The sequence below is a fragment of the Centrocercus urophasianus genome, unplaced genomic scaffold, assembly GCF_019232065.1.
Source record: "Centrocercus urophasianus isolate 14NV4802_14NV808 unplaced genomic scaffold, USGS_Curo_1.0 seq_20, whole genome shotgun sequence".
Lineage (NCBI taxonomy): Eukaryota > Metazoa > Chordata > Aves > Galliformes > Phasianidae > Centrocercus > Centrocercus urophasianus.
The window spans coordinates 20,828,507-20,842,562 of NW_024884756.1; the positions used below are offsets into that span (position 1 = coordinate 20,828,507).

A 14,056-nucleotide genomic window follows, 5' to 3' on the forward strand; every position below is an offset into this window, starting at 1 on the left:
CCCCAAGCCTGTAGCACTGTATGGAGTTATGATCCAAGTGCAAAACCTGGTACTTAGTCTTGTTGAACTTCATCCCACTGACTTCTTTCTAAATTAACCACAAGATTTTCAAAAGCACTCAGGGGATATTGGGCTGTATCTCTTAAAAGGTCATAGAAACCAAATTTGTAGTCTAAAATAAGTTAGAAGATTTTACCCTAAATATGTAACTAGAAAGTGATTGTTTTCATGAGTTGGAACATGATACAAGATAGCAGAATTCCTTCTGTTATTAAAAAAAAAAGAAAAAAGAAAAAAGAGATATAATAAAACTTAGCCGTTTTCCTGGAATATCCTGAACGTTTCCAAAAGCCTTTCTTTGTGTCTTGGGATCCAATCACACCTCACAATGGAGTCCTTCACTAAGCTCTTCCCCATTTGGGCTTTGTTTACATCACACTTCTGATTACTAGAATCTCTACAGAAAGGTCTTGCGCTAAACACTGCTGTTGGGATGTAAAAGAGAACCCTGCAACTGCCTTAAACTGGTAGCAAATAGGAAGGGAAACAAATGAAAGGGAAAAAAGTATATCTTGAATTTGTCTACATATGTGAACTAGTTCTTGTAGTGAAAATTTGCTTTTGTATTCAGTGAAAGAATTCAAACATAATTAGATACGCAACTAGATTTTCCTCTTTCTCATCTAATTGTCCCATTTGGAGTTCTAGAGAACATTAAAAAAAAAAAAAAAAAAAAAAAAAAGGTAAAAAATAAATTCTAATGTAACTATTCATTCTCTAACAAACCTGAGGGTTGTAGGTTTAGTGGTGACTTTCACAGTCCATGATGGGGTGCCTGAGTAAGTATGGTCAAATGTGAGCTTTCATTGTTAGATAAATGTAGTATTGAGCCAGATTTACCAAGTTTACACATTAAGAAAGGACAGAATATTTTGATGAAATTTCAATTTAAAAAGCAGTGAGAAGAGTAATAAAGTGGAGCATGAGGATTGGATTAGCAGCCTGAAGAATTTGCTAAATATCCTGGAAGGTACTGCAGGAGGAAATGAATGTATTTTTCCCTTCTAAAGTTACCACATACCAGCTGACTGGTCTCATTCTGAGCTGCTTCAGCCATTACAGAGAATTAATGTCATCTGTAGTTTCTTTTAACAGTGACTTAATAACTAATCATATTGAACATCACATTTAGATCCAGGAGGATGAAATAGAATTTGTCTTCTTTACAGAATACTCTTGAAGGAGGATTTCAGACAACTGTAGAATACAGTTATGTCAAACGTCTGACTGTGGCTTCCTATTCTCTGTTGGAGTCTGTTTAAATACCTAAATATTTCTGGATTCCTAATAGTCTGGAGGAACTATAAATTTATTTTGTGGTTACCAACTTTGCAAGTGAAAGAGAGACAGGAAGTAACTATAGAGATGGAATTTTGTTTGTACATTCCACCTTGGCTACTGCTTAACCGAAAGGATGTGGTGATCCGGAAAGATTAATTATTAAATATTATATAGATACAAACAGACTAAATCTCTGCATAATAATTCAGTGGAGACAAATGTCATCTATAATATTGAGAAGATTGAAAGATATAATTTAACTCTGACTTGCTAAATTTCTAGTTATTTCACGTTAATTAAACTTTCAAAAATATGGTATCTGGTTTCGTTTTACACATGGAAGTGTATCAAAATGTGAAAATCTCTCAAAGGTTATACTGGATTTTTTTTTATTATTTTTTATATTTTGGTCTTGTAGAGGATAGTATGGGGGAAGTACTTAGCTGTAGTGATAATACAATTTCTGAGAGTCTAAGAAGAGCAGTATGGGCAATGTTAATACTGTAATTGCAGATGACTGCAAAACTAGTGACATTTTTTTCGACATTTCTCCAAGTTAGGAATATGCTTTGTGACTTACCTTGATATGATAACCCAACTAAAAGCTGTTCAGAAAGGTTCTTTTCGCATGTAGACTGGTGCAACTGGTCCTGTTCTTCAGCAGCATTAGCAAGGAATAAAATACCTCTTTATGCCTGAAAAGCAGGAACACAGCCACAAGAAACATCATTTTTTTCTTGTGTTATTTTTAATGAACATCCAGAACCCTGACTCATCAGTGTTCCTGTTCCCATTACACTCTTGACCGAGGCCTGAGGCTAAGCCCTTGCGTCTTCGATGTTGCAGGGTGTACAGTACTATCTGCAAGCTGGCTGTCTGAAAACAGTAACCACTTTTGTCAAGTAATCTAATTACTGTGTGGCAATGGCTGCTAAATAAGATACGTATAAATATTCATTGTAGATACATAAGTTAAAATACGTACAGGTAATTAATAAACACAGAAACCACAATACTTTCTGATTTTTATCTACACATGATTTAATCTGGCAGAAGAACATAATGTATATGAATTCACATGTTATGGAACAAGCTAAGAGGGTTTTCAAGTCTGAAACAAGAGTTCTGTTGGGCTACCCACATCCAGCCATTAAAGGGAGTATTCCAGATAATGCAAGCTAAATTTAACAGTGCTTAATGTTGTTCTATTTTTAATATAGCTAAAAGTTCTCCTGTTTGTGCTTTGTTAAACTCTCCCATAGAACAAACTGGACACTATAGAAGGTATCTTCCTAGAACCAGTGATGATTAACAGGTGTTTACAGGCTTTTAATGCCAGTTTTATATGTGTACATAGGATATGCTGAAGTGCATTTAATTATGACCATGGAATATTAAAAAACAAAGTTACACTGTGAAGCAAAGTAACCAGTTCAGTGCACAATATTATTCTGCATTTTCTGAATTTATTTATTTTTTTGTAACATGCAAGAGAAATACAGAGTGGCACCCTGTAGTTGAGTGAAAATGGACCATCAAGCATTAAAATAAGATGGTGAGGCAATAAAGGGAAGAAAGCAAAGTCGAAATTTGGTCATTTTCAAAACCTGCCATTTCTGTGGTTGGCTTCATTGTTGTCTCTGGTTATCTTTTTTCATCTTTGTGATTTCACAGAGAAAAGAAGCACAACAAAAACTTGTGGAGCCTACTGACTATGATCCAAATTGCTGTTTATATAGTACTGCAAATGTGTAAAGTACTTTTCTTGTGGGGATCTATTCTGTGAACAGAGATTTCAAGTACTATTATTGAACTAGGCTTTAGTTACAGAAAGAATCGGCAACAATTACAGCGAACAATTAAAGCTGCTGCTCCCAATTAAAGCAGTGAAATGTATCTTTAGTTGCTTAGAAACAAGCATTCAAAACTAAAGTTAAGCAAATGAAGTTGTGTTCGCATTCAGTTTTTTTTTTTTTTTTTTTTTTTTTTTTTTTTGTTTTTTGTTTTTTTTTTTTTGCAGTCCATGGGTAGGAATTCGGATAGGAGTGGACTTATTTTGAAAATAATTAGCAGTCATAATAAATTATCACAGAATATTAAGTAAGCAAGGGTGAGATGGTGTGCAGAGTAAAGTTTAAATTAGAGCTGTAAAAATTAGAGCACTGATGAGATATTTGTGGTGTTGCTTTTCTAAAAATTCCTATTAAGCTGAGAGAAGGAATAAGGAGATTTTACCAGATGAAGCTATCAAACAGGATTGCAAATTTAAGCCTCCTTTACACACAGCTATGGAAATAGATTTTTATCATGGATTTCTTTAGCTGATAGACATTCATTTAGAGAATTTAAACTGGAAGCTGATAATAAGTAGTCATCACTTGGTATAAATATAAGTAGATATGTATCCTCTGAAATTTTCTGTGCACTTTTAAAGGTTTTGCTATCTTCTGTGCTTGTCATTAATGTATCAAGGATCAGTAACATACTATCATGGAACTAACAGGAGGAATTAACTTCTTATTGAACTTTTGGGGATATTTTCTGGACACATTGCTACCTCAGAGTTTATACTGATAGGTTTTTACTCATGGATTGGCATTTGGTTTTATTTCTCACGACAGTTTTCTTCTGCGTTAGTGCAGACAAGGCTAGTGTTAGAAGTCAACCTGACATGTGTATTCTACAGTAAGTAATAGTCACATATCTGAAAAAAGAAGGGATTATCATTAGAAAGTACCAAAGGAGAGAATATGAAGAAACATTTCCCAGGAAGTGAGTGTGATGTTAGCTGAGAGGGAGGTTGTAATGAGGAAGTGATGGAGCATATGAAACCTGAGGGCAGTGAGTCATTTTGATTATCTGGCTGTGTTGTGAGAACTCTGAAGGAGCAAACAGGGGAAGAGGCAGAAATCTAGGAGGCTCCTTGTGACATCTCCTCTACCTCTGATAACCATGACAAAATCTGCCTTGACTTCAAAGAAGATAAATTATCAAGCCTTGAAAACTGACAAATTTGAAAAATGCCTTTTTTTTCCTGTGTCTTGAAGATCAAACATTTTGAATAATCTTTGCCTAGAGAACTTTATGCTATTTCTTTTTATAGTTGTTTTGTTTATTACATTTTTATAATACTTTTTTTTTTTTTTCTTCTCCATTTCTGTGCATTTAGCAAGCTAGCAATTCAGCATTTCTCTCTTCAGAGCTGATTGCCCTTACTTTTTGTTTGGAACCCTTGCTCTAGTTTAAAGTGCTTTCATCTTTAAAATAAACAGTCAAAGAAAAGCCACAAAACCAGCTGAATTTTTGTGCATTTTTAATGTAGCTGTCTGATTTAGCTGGAAATCAAATGTCAGAGCACCTGTTTTCTCTAGGGAATCATTGTCAATGTGCCCTTAAAGCACTGATTAAAAAGTTGAAGCTTGGGCTCAGTTGTTCATTACTTTTCAACATTGTTTGTACCTTTGTAGCCTTGTCCGTTTATTTCATACAGCTACTAAGAAATATATGTGGATGAGGATCCTTTTGGTGTTCTCATATCCATCTTCTAGCGTGAACTGATGAGGCTTTTTTAAAAAAAAATTGGCAGTAAATATTTGTATGGACCTGCTGTTTGAATTTCTGCTGAATACATATGGATCTTTATTAAAATAGTTTTCTCTGCTCATAAGTTCAAACAAGTCCAAGAAACCTATGTTTTAAGAAAACTTTGATTTGCCCTTTGTAAGTAAGAGGCTTTCCTTGTAGTCCCAAGGTATACAAGTAAATATATCTCAACAAATAAATTTCTGGGTGAAATTAATTAAACCAACTAGTTCCTAATTTTGTACCTCTAAAGGAGAATCCTTCAGATGGTGAAGAGCATTAACACAGATTTTTCTCTCTTCTGTGCTGTTTGCATGGTTCCAGGATTATGCTATCCTCACTCTTCTTCGGTACTTAAATATACACAGTTGCCTTAGTTTCAGCTGGGATGGAATTGTTTTCTTCAGAGCATCTGGTATGATGTTATGTTTTGGTTCAGGGAGAAAACCATCATTGACAACACACTGATGTTTATAGTTGCCTGCAAAGCAGTGTTGTGTAGAGCCAAGGCCATTCTCAGCAAGGGTCCCCAGGAGCTGGGAGGGAACAGAATGAGGACAGCTGACTTAAACATGCCAAGGGGATATCCCATACCATATGACATCATGTGAAAAGAGTTCTGAAGGAGATGGGAGTGCGTCTCACTCTTCTGCTGTTTGATGGGCTAGCTGAGCATTGGCTATGGGCTGATGAGCAATTCCTTGTGCATCCAACTTTATATATACATATACACATACATATAGTCAGGACTATTTTCCTTTTATCTATCTTGGTAAATAGTTTTCTCTAAACATATGAGTTCTACATTGTTGTTTGTTTGTTTTTTTCTTCATTTTCTCCCTCATCTCACTGACAGGGGGGAGTGAGCAAATGATTCTGTGGTGCTGAACCACCTACTGGGTTAAACCAAAACAGTAAGTTGGTCAGAAGGTAATGCCTCCTATTTGTTTCTGTGGAAACTATAGCAGATAAAAAAGAGCACAATAACACTATGTGATAGAGCAAATTCTCAGCTAAAACACTGAAAATCTGCACCAGCAGAAATGAACCATGTTGGTGTTACCACTGATGAAATGCATCACCTACCACCTCACCGTGCTCACATCCACTGTGGGGTCTCCATAAATGTTCAATGAGTGTCAATAAATGTCAGTGGATGCCATTTTTTCTGCATGGAGGAATTCAGTTCCACCCCTCTGCTTCATTCAAGCTTCCATGTCAGGCGCTACTGTGTCAGATTGCCCCTGCTCCACTGCAACAACATGTAATTGAATGTTGGTGTGAAGGTTCAGTCTCTTCTGCCATCCCACCAACATTCACCTCTGACAGAAACATAATAAAATAGGAGGTATTGCTTTCAGAGCAGCCTGTGTAGATAAGAGGAAATATTTAACTAAGTAACGATTTTTTAAAAAAGTTTCACGTAACAGCATTGCTTTAACAGAAGGTTTTTATCTCATTCTAAGTTGTCACCACAGCTGATGGTCCTAGAGCTCTTACACTGGATGATTACTTGAATGGAAATTTTCAGTATAAAACATATTTTCCGTACTGGGTGTCAGGTAAGTAATTTTTTTTTCTCTGAGGTACATAAGCATTTTTAGTATGTGTTTTCTGACACATACTAAGAAATATACTTTTCTTCCAGCTTTACTCCAAATAAATGCTAAAAATAAAATTCAACAATTTACTACTCAAAACTCAAGGTTAAATTTACACTTCTGTCAGGGATTCTAGAAATTCCTAGTACTCAATGTTGCAACAGAAATATTTGAGTTAAGCATAAACTATCGTTTTACAGAGCCATTTGTTGCTGTATTTCTTTTACTGTCATACTCAATACATCATAGTAAAGAAATTTGTCAATGTGTCAGTCATGTTTTAAGGAATTTCCCTTTTTTGTGCTTGTCACAGCATTTCTTCACTTGCTATTAATTATAATTGAGGTAGCCTGTATTGCAGGCCCTGTTTTTGTTTCCAATATTACTTAGTGCTGCAGGAAGCCAACCTGTTCTTATCTCTTACATATGGAAATACAAACACTGCTAAAATTTTGAGTTCCAAAGCAATGCATAGGAAGTAAGGATGAGTTTCTAATCAAGTTCCTTAACACAGGAGATAAAGACACAAAGTTAGTTGCTGCTGATGTATGTGTCAATGTGTGTCCAAAATACTACTCTTGTTATCACTGAACTGCAGCAGCACCAGAAGGTTTTAGGTAGGTTGGATTACATTCTAGTACTTGCAGTACTACCACTCATATCTGTGCATTGCCTCAAGCAGTTATTATTTTATCAGTAGAAGCAAAAAAAAAAAAAAAAAAAAAAAAAACAAAAAAAAACAAAACCAAAGTCCCATTTACATGGAGTCTTATCAAGTTAGTTTAAACCCACAATTTTAGAACTGAACTGAAGCCCTCCAGGACGTTGCTAGCAGCAGTTTTAGTTTCACAGTTAGCAATTTGAAGAATGTAGACATGACTTATGTGATTTAAAAATTAGGTCACCATTTGTTAGAATTCTGTATGAATGTCTGAAGTATGTAGGCAGTATACCACCTAAACCTGATATTCACATTCTCTCTTTATAACTTCCTCACTTAGGCTTATCTTTCGTCTTAACAGTCACAAAACTCACACAAAAGTCATGCCATAAATTCCATAGATAGTCATGCCTACAGCATTCCATATGCCTACTTTTCTTCTGAAGCAGGGAGTTGAAATTGAATAACTTTTTATAAGGGACCTGAGATAACCACAAATGCTTTTACTCAAATCACGTAAGCATTTGCTAAATGTCCAAGAGTGATCTAGTTTCCTCCCTAATGAAAACCTTATACAATGTTTCAGACTGCTTTTAAATTGTTAGTCTCTCTCTCTCTTAAGCTACATCCAGCATGCAATTCCTTATCTCTATTTATAGCAATGAGAATTATGATGTGAAACTAAAATTCTCATCTTCAGATCCTACCAAACTGTGGCTCATGTCTTGAGCACAGGTAGGATTAAATTCAGTTCTCATTGAAGGCCACTCACCTTCATTATGTAGGATCATTGCAATGCAGTGTGAGTGAGAGTAAGTTATTTACATACTGACAGTTACATGGTACTGCTATTACATCTAAAATCTATAAAAATGAGAATATTCTGGTAAAATTATAAGCAAGGATGTTGAACGTTTTCATAATAGCTTTTATATTGTGATGCTGGGATATGATGGATCTGTCCCTAGTATTCTTGATCATGTACTATTGAGAATAAAATCTGGCATTTTATAATGAAGCTAACTTGCTGATTCTGCATGCAATATATGATCTTGAGAACATAATTAAGAAACCTTCTTCAACTGTTAAAACTTGGCATCATTAGTAGAAAACTTCTCCTCTGTGCGTTTGTAGATACTTAAAGAGACTTGCTCAAAATCTACTTACTGACAAGGGTAGTGAATAATTTGGTAAACAGGTCTGTTCTATTTCATCTTCTTTGTGAGGTAACAGCCCATTTATCTTGTTTTTTTAAGATAGTGAATATCTTCACCAGAATCCAGAAGATGATATTATTCTTTTCAATGTTGATATGAACTATGTAACTACCATTATGACCAACAGCACAATGGTATGTATCTTTTCAACTAATAAAAAGGCAGTAAAATGCAGTTGTGCTCTAAGTATCTCTTTAAAAGTAATCAGATTAAAACTTGACAAATCAATTCATAGTGTTTGCTAGAATCTAATACACATCTTAACCTTTCAGAAACAAGTTAATGCTTCAAATTATGTGATGTCATCAGACAAATACTTCATAGCTTTGGAGAGCAACTATTCAAAGGTAATTATTTTATATGTTGCTTAATGAAATGTTTGATTTCATTCAGTATGTGTGGTTACTATGCATGAATTTTTTTCAGTCTTTTCTTGAGTAAAGTGAAAGGCTGTGAAAGCCATCTGATGATTTTTACTTAATTCATCTTTTTTTCCAATTTAATTTTTTTTTCTTGCTTAATTTTTGCAGCTGTGGAGATATTCTTATACTGCATCATACCACATTTATGATCTTATATATGGGTAAGGCGTGGTTTTTTTTACGAAGAGCTATGGTGATGCTCTGTAAAAATATACTTGCAAGCATTTCATTGAAAAATTCTATAGCAATGTGACTATCTGCTGCTTGGCTTTTACTTGAAACTGTCACTTGTTTACTTGATTATTGTTATCTATTATTTCTGAAAAATCAAAAGATTTCTTGCCTCTGAGAAAATTCTACAGTCCATTCATCTACTCATCCAAATATGTGGATTGCTTTATACTTCACACCCTAAAACTTCGACTGCTCAAGATTCTCGCCTTCTTTTTTTTTCATTGCATAGTTTTATCCCACCCTTTATGGCTGCTTTAGTCCACTTCAGTATCACACCAGATGTCTCCTTCCCTTTCTTTTTTCTTAATTCATCAATTTTTTTATTAATTCAATCTTCAGCTTTCCTAAAAATCTCACATGTCCTTCAGTGATCTTGTAAAGTCTTGGGTTCCCCAGAAACTTTCAGCTCCTGCCATTGCATTTGGTCTCTTTCCCAAGGTCTTCCCCAGACCATTCTTCTTTTGCTTTCTACTAAAGGCCATCTGCTTTCCCACTCATGTTTTTATGCCAGAAGTCACAGAATGACTAAAAGCTTCTTAGTTCTGAGCAGGGACTGCACTAAGCTACATTCTTGGAAAACTCTTGGCTCAAGGTGACAGAATTACTACTAGCTTCAGTGAGTAGAGAGTTACTGCATGTGGCTCTGTGGATCCTTACTAGATGCTCAAACTCTGCTGTTCAACTTGCTTCTGCATGTTATAACCTGGGAAATACAATGTGATCACTGAGTTCTTATCTCCTTTATTGTTGAGGCTTGCTGAAACTACAATGCAAATAGCAGATTGAGGAAATGCCTGCAAATGCTCGTGCAGTTTTTAGAAAGGGATAAGACTGCCTTCTTAGAACGCTGAGTATATTTTCAAAGGCTTGAGCTGCACCAGCACTCAGTTACACATTGTGCACACAATTACACTGTTGCATGCCTCACTGCCTGCATTAATTTTGCTTTGTTTATGAAACAAAAATATAGCCCTTCAAGAGTTTTATATGAATGTACAGTGTAATGATGCATTTGTACTGTTAACATAAAGCCATTTCAACCTCTTTCCCTTTTTTAGTGGTTTTGTAACAGAAAATCAGCTTCCACATAAAATTCAGTATATATCCTGGTCACCCGTTGGACACAAATTGGTCAGTAAATATAAGAAGGCTAGAAGATTTTTATTTGCCTTTGGTTATTGTTTCATTACGCCATATTTTGACAAGCCTATTTGTATCAAACTTACTTATGAACAAGAATGATTTAAAAAAATCAAACAGTTTTTCATTTGTCAAATTTTAACTTCACTCTTTTTAATGTAAGAATCTGCATTCTTAATGGCAGTATGTATTTTACTTAGCTAGTCAGTTTTGTATTAAGCATCGACAAAGTAACTGTGTAAAGGATTAAATACAGTTTTCAGGGCCTGAAAAACAATTAGTTTGTCTATATAACATATGAATGTCCATATAACATATGAATTTAATATGGAGATTTAAAGATCTCATATTTAAAATGTGGTCTCAAATTTTATTTAAAAATCTCTATTGTTGTTGTTGTTATTGTTGTTATTATTATTATTATTATTATTTATTTAATAGTTCAAATTATTTTATTTCTTACTAATTCTTATGGACCTGTTGACTATAGTAGAAAGTTTACAAATTTCATTCTTGGAATATTGATGCAAGAAAATATACTTTAAGCATCATACTAATTTCAGAAAACTCACAAGAAATAGCAATTCAAATGGAAAATATATATATGTATATGTATATATATGTATATGTATATATTTTTATATAGGAGAGTCCTATATTTCATTGGAGAGTCATAGTTGAATGTAGAATTCGTCCTATCAAATAAAATTTATTTACAGAAGTTCTTGCAGTATTTGCAAAGGTTTTAATGCAGTTATTAAAAAAAAAAAAAAATTCTTGTTTTATATTCATTGAGTGCAAAAAATCTGACAACCCCTCTTTTTGATGCATGTACTCATAAAAAATTTCTTATCTTTAGGCATATGTTTACCAAAATAATATCTATTTGAAACAAAGTCCAAGAGAGGCACCAATTCAGCTAACTAGTGATGGAAAAGAAAATGAAATATTTAATGGGATACCTGATTGGGTCTATGAAGGTAAGTAAATCTTGAAGGGCAACAACATGTGAAATCTACATTACTAAATTCTCACAATCCATTCTAAATCATTGATTAAATGGTTTTAGAGCCCTAAGAATTACTTTATTTATTCCATATAAGGATTTCTTGGAACCAGTAAGTACTTGTTATTCTGGAGAGAGAGAATGAGAAAGGAGTCACATTTATTGAAACTGTTTTAAGTGATGTATACTAATCACTACGTACTTTTTAATGTCTTTTAGTAAGGGGCCAGGGGGCATTCAAATGTGAAGGTGGCAAATTCAAACGAGAATAATTTTTCTTTCACATAATATAGCTAGTCCCTTTCTATATCATGTGTTGTTGTTAACCGTGCCATCTTTGTACATCTGAGCACTGCTCATGCGCTTCCAAGGCAAATCCAAGGCAAAATTCCAAGGCGAATTGGATAAAATAGTGAAGAATATTACTGAAAGTATGGAATCATAGGATCATAGAATCACCAAGGTTGGAAAATACTGGTCCAACTGTTAACCTGTCACAAATATTTCCCACTAAACCATGTCTCACAGTAACCTTTCCTGGGACCAAGGTCAGGCTGACAGGCCTGTAGTTCCCTGGATCCTCTTTGCGATTTGTCATGTAGTTGGGAGTCATCTTGGCAAGCTTTCAGTCCTCTGGGACCTAACTTGTTGCCTAGGAACTCTGATAGATGATGGAAAGCGGCTTGGCTATCATTTCTATCAGCTCCCTCAGCACCCTTGGGTAGATGCTATCCAGCCCCATGGACTCGTAGCAGTCCAGGTGAAGTATTAAGTCTCTAACAGTTTCCACCTGAAGGACAGGGGGTTTATTCTTCTCCCCATCCAAGACTTCCAGGTCAGTGCACAGGGTACCCCAAGAATAACTAGTCCAACTTTTAAAGATAGATGTAAATAAGGCTTTGAGAACCTAAGCCTTTTCCTTATCCTCAGTGGTCACACTCCCTGCCACGTTTAGTGAAGGATGGATAGAAAGTAAGAGATGGAAATTGGCATCACAAATGGATTAGAAGGCAAAGTTAATCTTTTCACAATCAGTGAGAGAGGAGTGCTGGGGTACAAGCAAGCTGTGAAGGGCTTTATAGGCAGGAGAAGCATGATTTGTTCAATGCTTTAAAAAAGGGAGAATTAGAGAGGCTTACCAGAGAAGAGTTACAGAGTCACAGGCATTGTTTACATCCAGAGGGTAGTGTGAGACATTGGCAGAGAAATAGAATTAGATCTTGTTTTGGACAGGAGAAGAATCAGAGCTATAGAGAAGGAGAGAGGTGGAAATTTATATACAGTGGTACTTTGCAGATGTATGTTTTGGCAATGAAATTTATAATCTGGGGGAAAAATAAGCTGGAGAAGGGGTAAGATGGATTCTTCAAAGCTTTTAAGAAAATGTATATCAGTGGAATCTGCCAAAACAGCAGAACTTGGAAATGTATGCTGCAGCTTTTTTTAAAAAAAAAAAAAATAAGGTAATACTATCATTAAGAATAATCTATCTATCTTAGAATCTATATCTATCTCTATGGCTAGATATACATTACCTGCCAATGACTGCATTTTGCATTCATTCTGTGTAAGCAAAATCCTGAGTATTTAGTTACCGAAACTATGTCAGAACTTTACAAATTGTTATCCTCATTCTACTATGTAGGTAATGGTTGAGAATTAAGCTTTAGGGAAAATTTAAAGGTTGGTTGATTATTTGGCACTTCAATGCATAAAATAATAAACTTGTGCACTTGAATAATCCAAGTGAGTTAAATGCAGTTTGTACATGTTTTGGGAGTTCTCAAGGCCTTTCACATATGAGATGTATAGCAATAGGTTTGATGTACATCTTGTTATCTATCTAGTATAACTCTTTTTGCATGTTTAGGCTGGTAAGAGTAAAATGATAAAATAGATTAAAAAATAGATTAATTGCACTCAGAAACTATTACAAACAATTTCTTTTTTCTCAGAGGAAATGCTAGCGACAAAATATGCATTGTGGTGGTCTCCAAGTGGAAAATACTTGGCATACGTACAATTTAATGATTCTGACATACCAGTAATTGAATATTCATATTTTGGTGAGGAACAGTACCCAAGAAAAATAATTATCCCATATCCCAAGGTATGTTTATCATTCTTTGACTTACTTTCTGTTGAGAAATATGTTACAATAACTATAAAATTAGTTGTGCTTAAAAAATGTTTGTATTACAGTGCTTAAATGCATTGTGGCCTAAATTAATGAATGAAAGCAAACGTAAGCCAAATTATAAAAAGATATAGGCACACTCAAAACTGTACATATTAAATAGTGTTAGTGAAATAAACAGAATTCCTCATGTAAGTAAAAGGTATATAGGAAAGAGCATGTTTGCATGGTCAAGCCTTTTTTTCAATTCAGTTTACTTTCTGTGATGTATTAACTGTGGAGTTGTTATTTTCCAATACGGTATGTAAACTAGGAGACATTTTTTTAATTTTTTTTGTGAAATAAAAGGTATGACAGATTCAGTTTATTTGCAGGCTTCGTAGTGTGCTTTGTTCTCAAGGGCTTGGGATTGTACCAGTTTTTTAGTGCCAAACTTAAGGCAAGAACCTCTTGGTTTTGCCTTTTTCACCATGTACAAACTCTATGATTCATCATCTTTGTATGACTACAAGCGATCATGTTAATGTGTTTTAACAAGGTCTCATTTGTCAGCCAAGTTTTGTTGCAAAATGTAGGGTGTACTGCAGAGATCCACACTGCAAATACAACTCTGGTTCACATTAAGCTTTACGTTTTAGTACAGAAAGGCACAGAATTGGACTGTTCAAAAGGTTTTCTTCTTTATTTATATAATGGAGCAAAATTAAATAACTAC

The 14,056-nt window shown here is 34.7% G+C and overlaps 1 protein-coding gene across 3 annotated transcripts in view; it reads left to right on the forward strand.

Annotated features, from left to right (window-relative positions):
- Window positions 1-14,056, forward strand: part of LOC122162186 (fibroblast activation protein alpha) — a 38,082-nt gene that overhangs the window by 2,219 nt on the left and 21,807 nt on the right. For all 3 annotated transcript variants that reach the window (XM_042822320.1, XM_042822318.1, XM_042822319.1), the window contains exons 3-9: window positions 6,390-6,485; window positions 8,442-8,536; window positions 8,675-8,749; window positions 8,933-8,985; window positions 10,117-10,189; window positions 11,058-11,178; window positions 13,160-13,314. In XM_042822320.1, coding sequence (XP_042678254.1) covers window positions 6,390-6,485; window positions 8,442-8,536; window positions 8,675-8,749; window positions 8,933-8,985; window positions 10,117-10,189; window positions 11,058-11,178; window positions 13,160-13,314 — 668 coding nt within the window. The remainder of the gene's footprint in view (window positions 1-6,389; window positions 6,486-8,441; window positions 8,537-8,674; window positions 8,750-8,932; window positions 8,986-10,116; window positions 10,190-11,057; window positions 11,179-13,159; window positions 13,315-14,056) is intronic.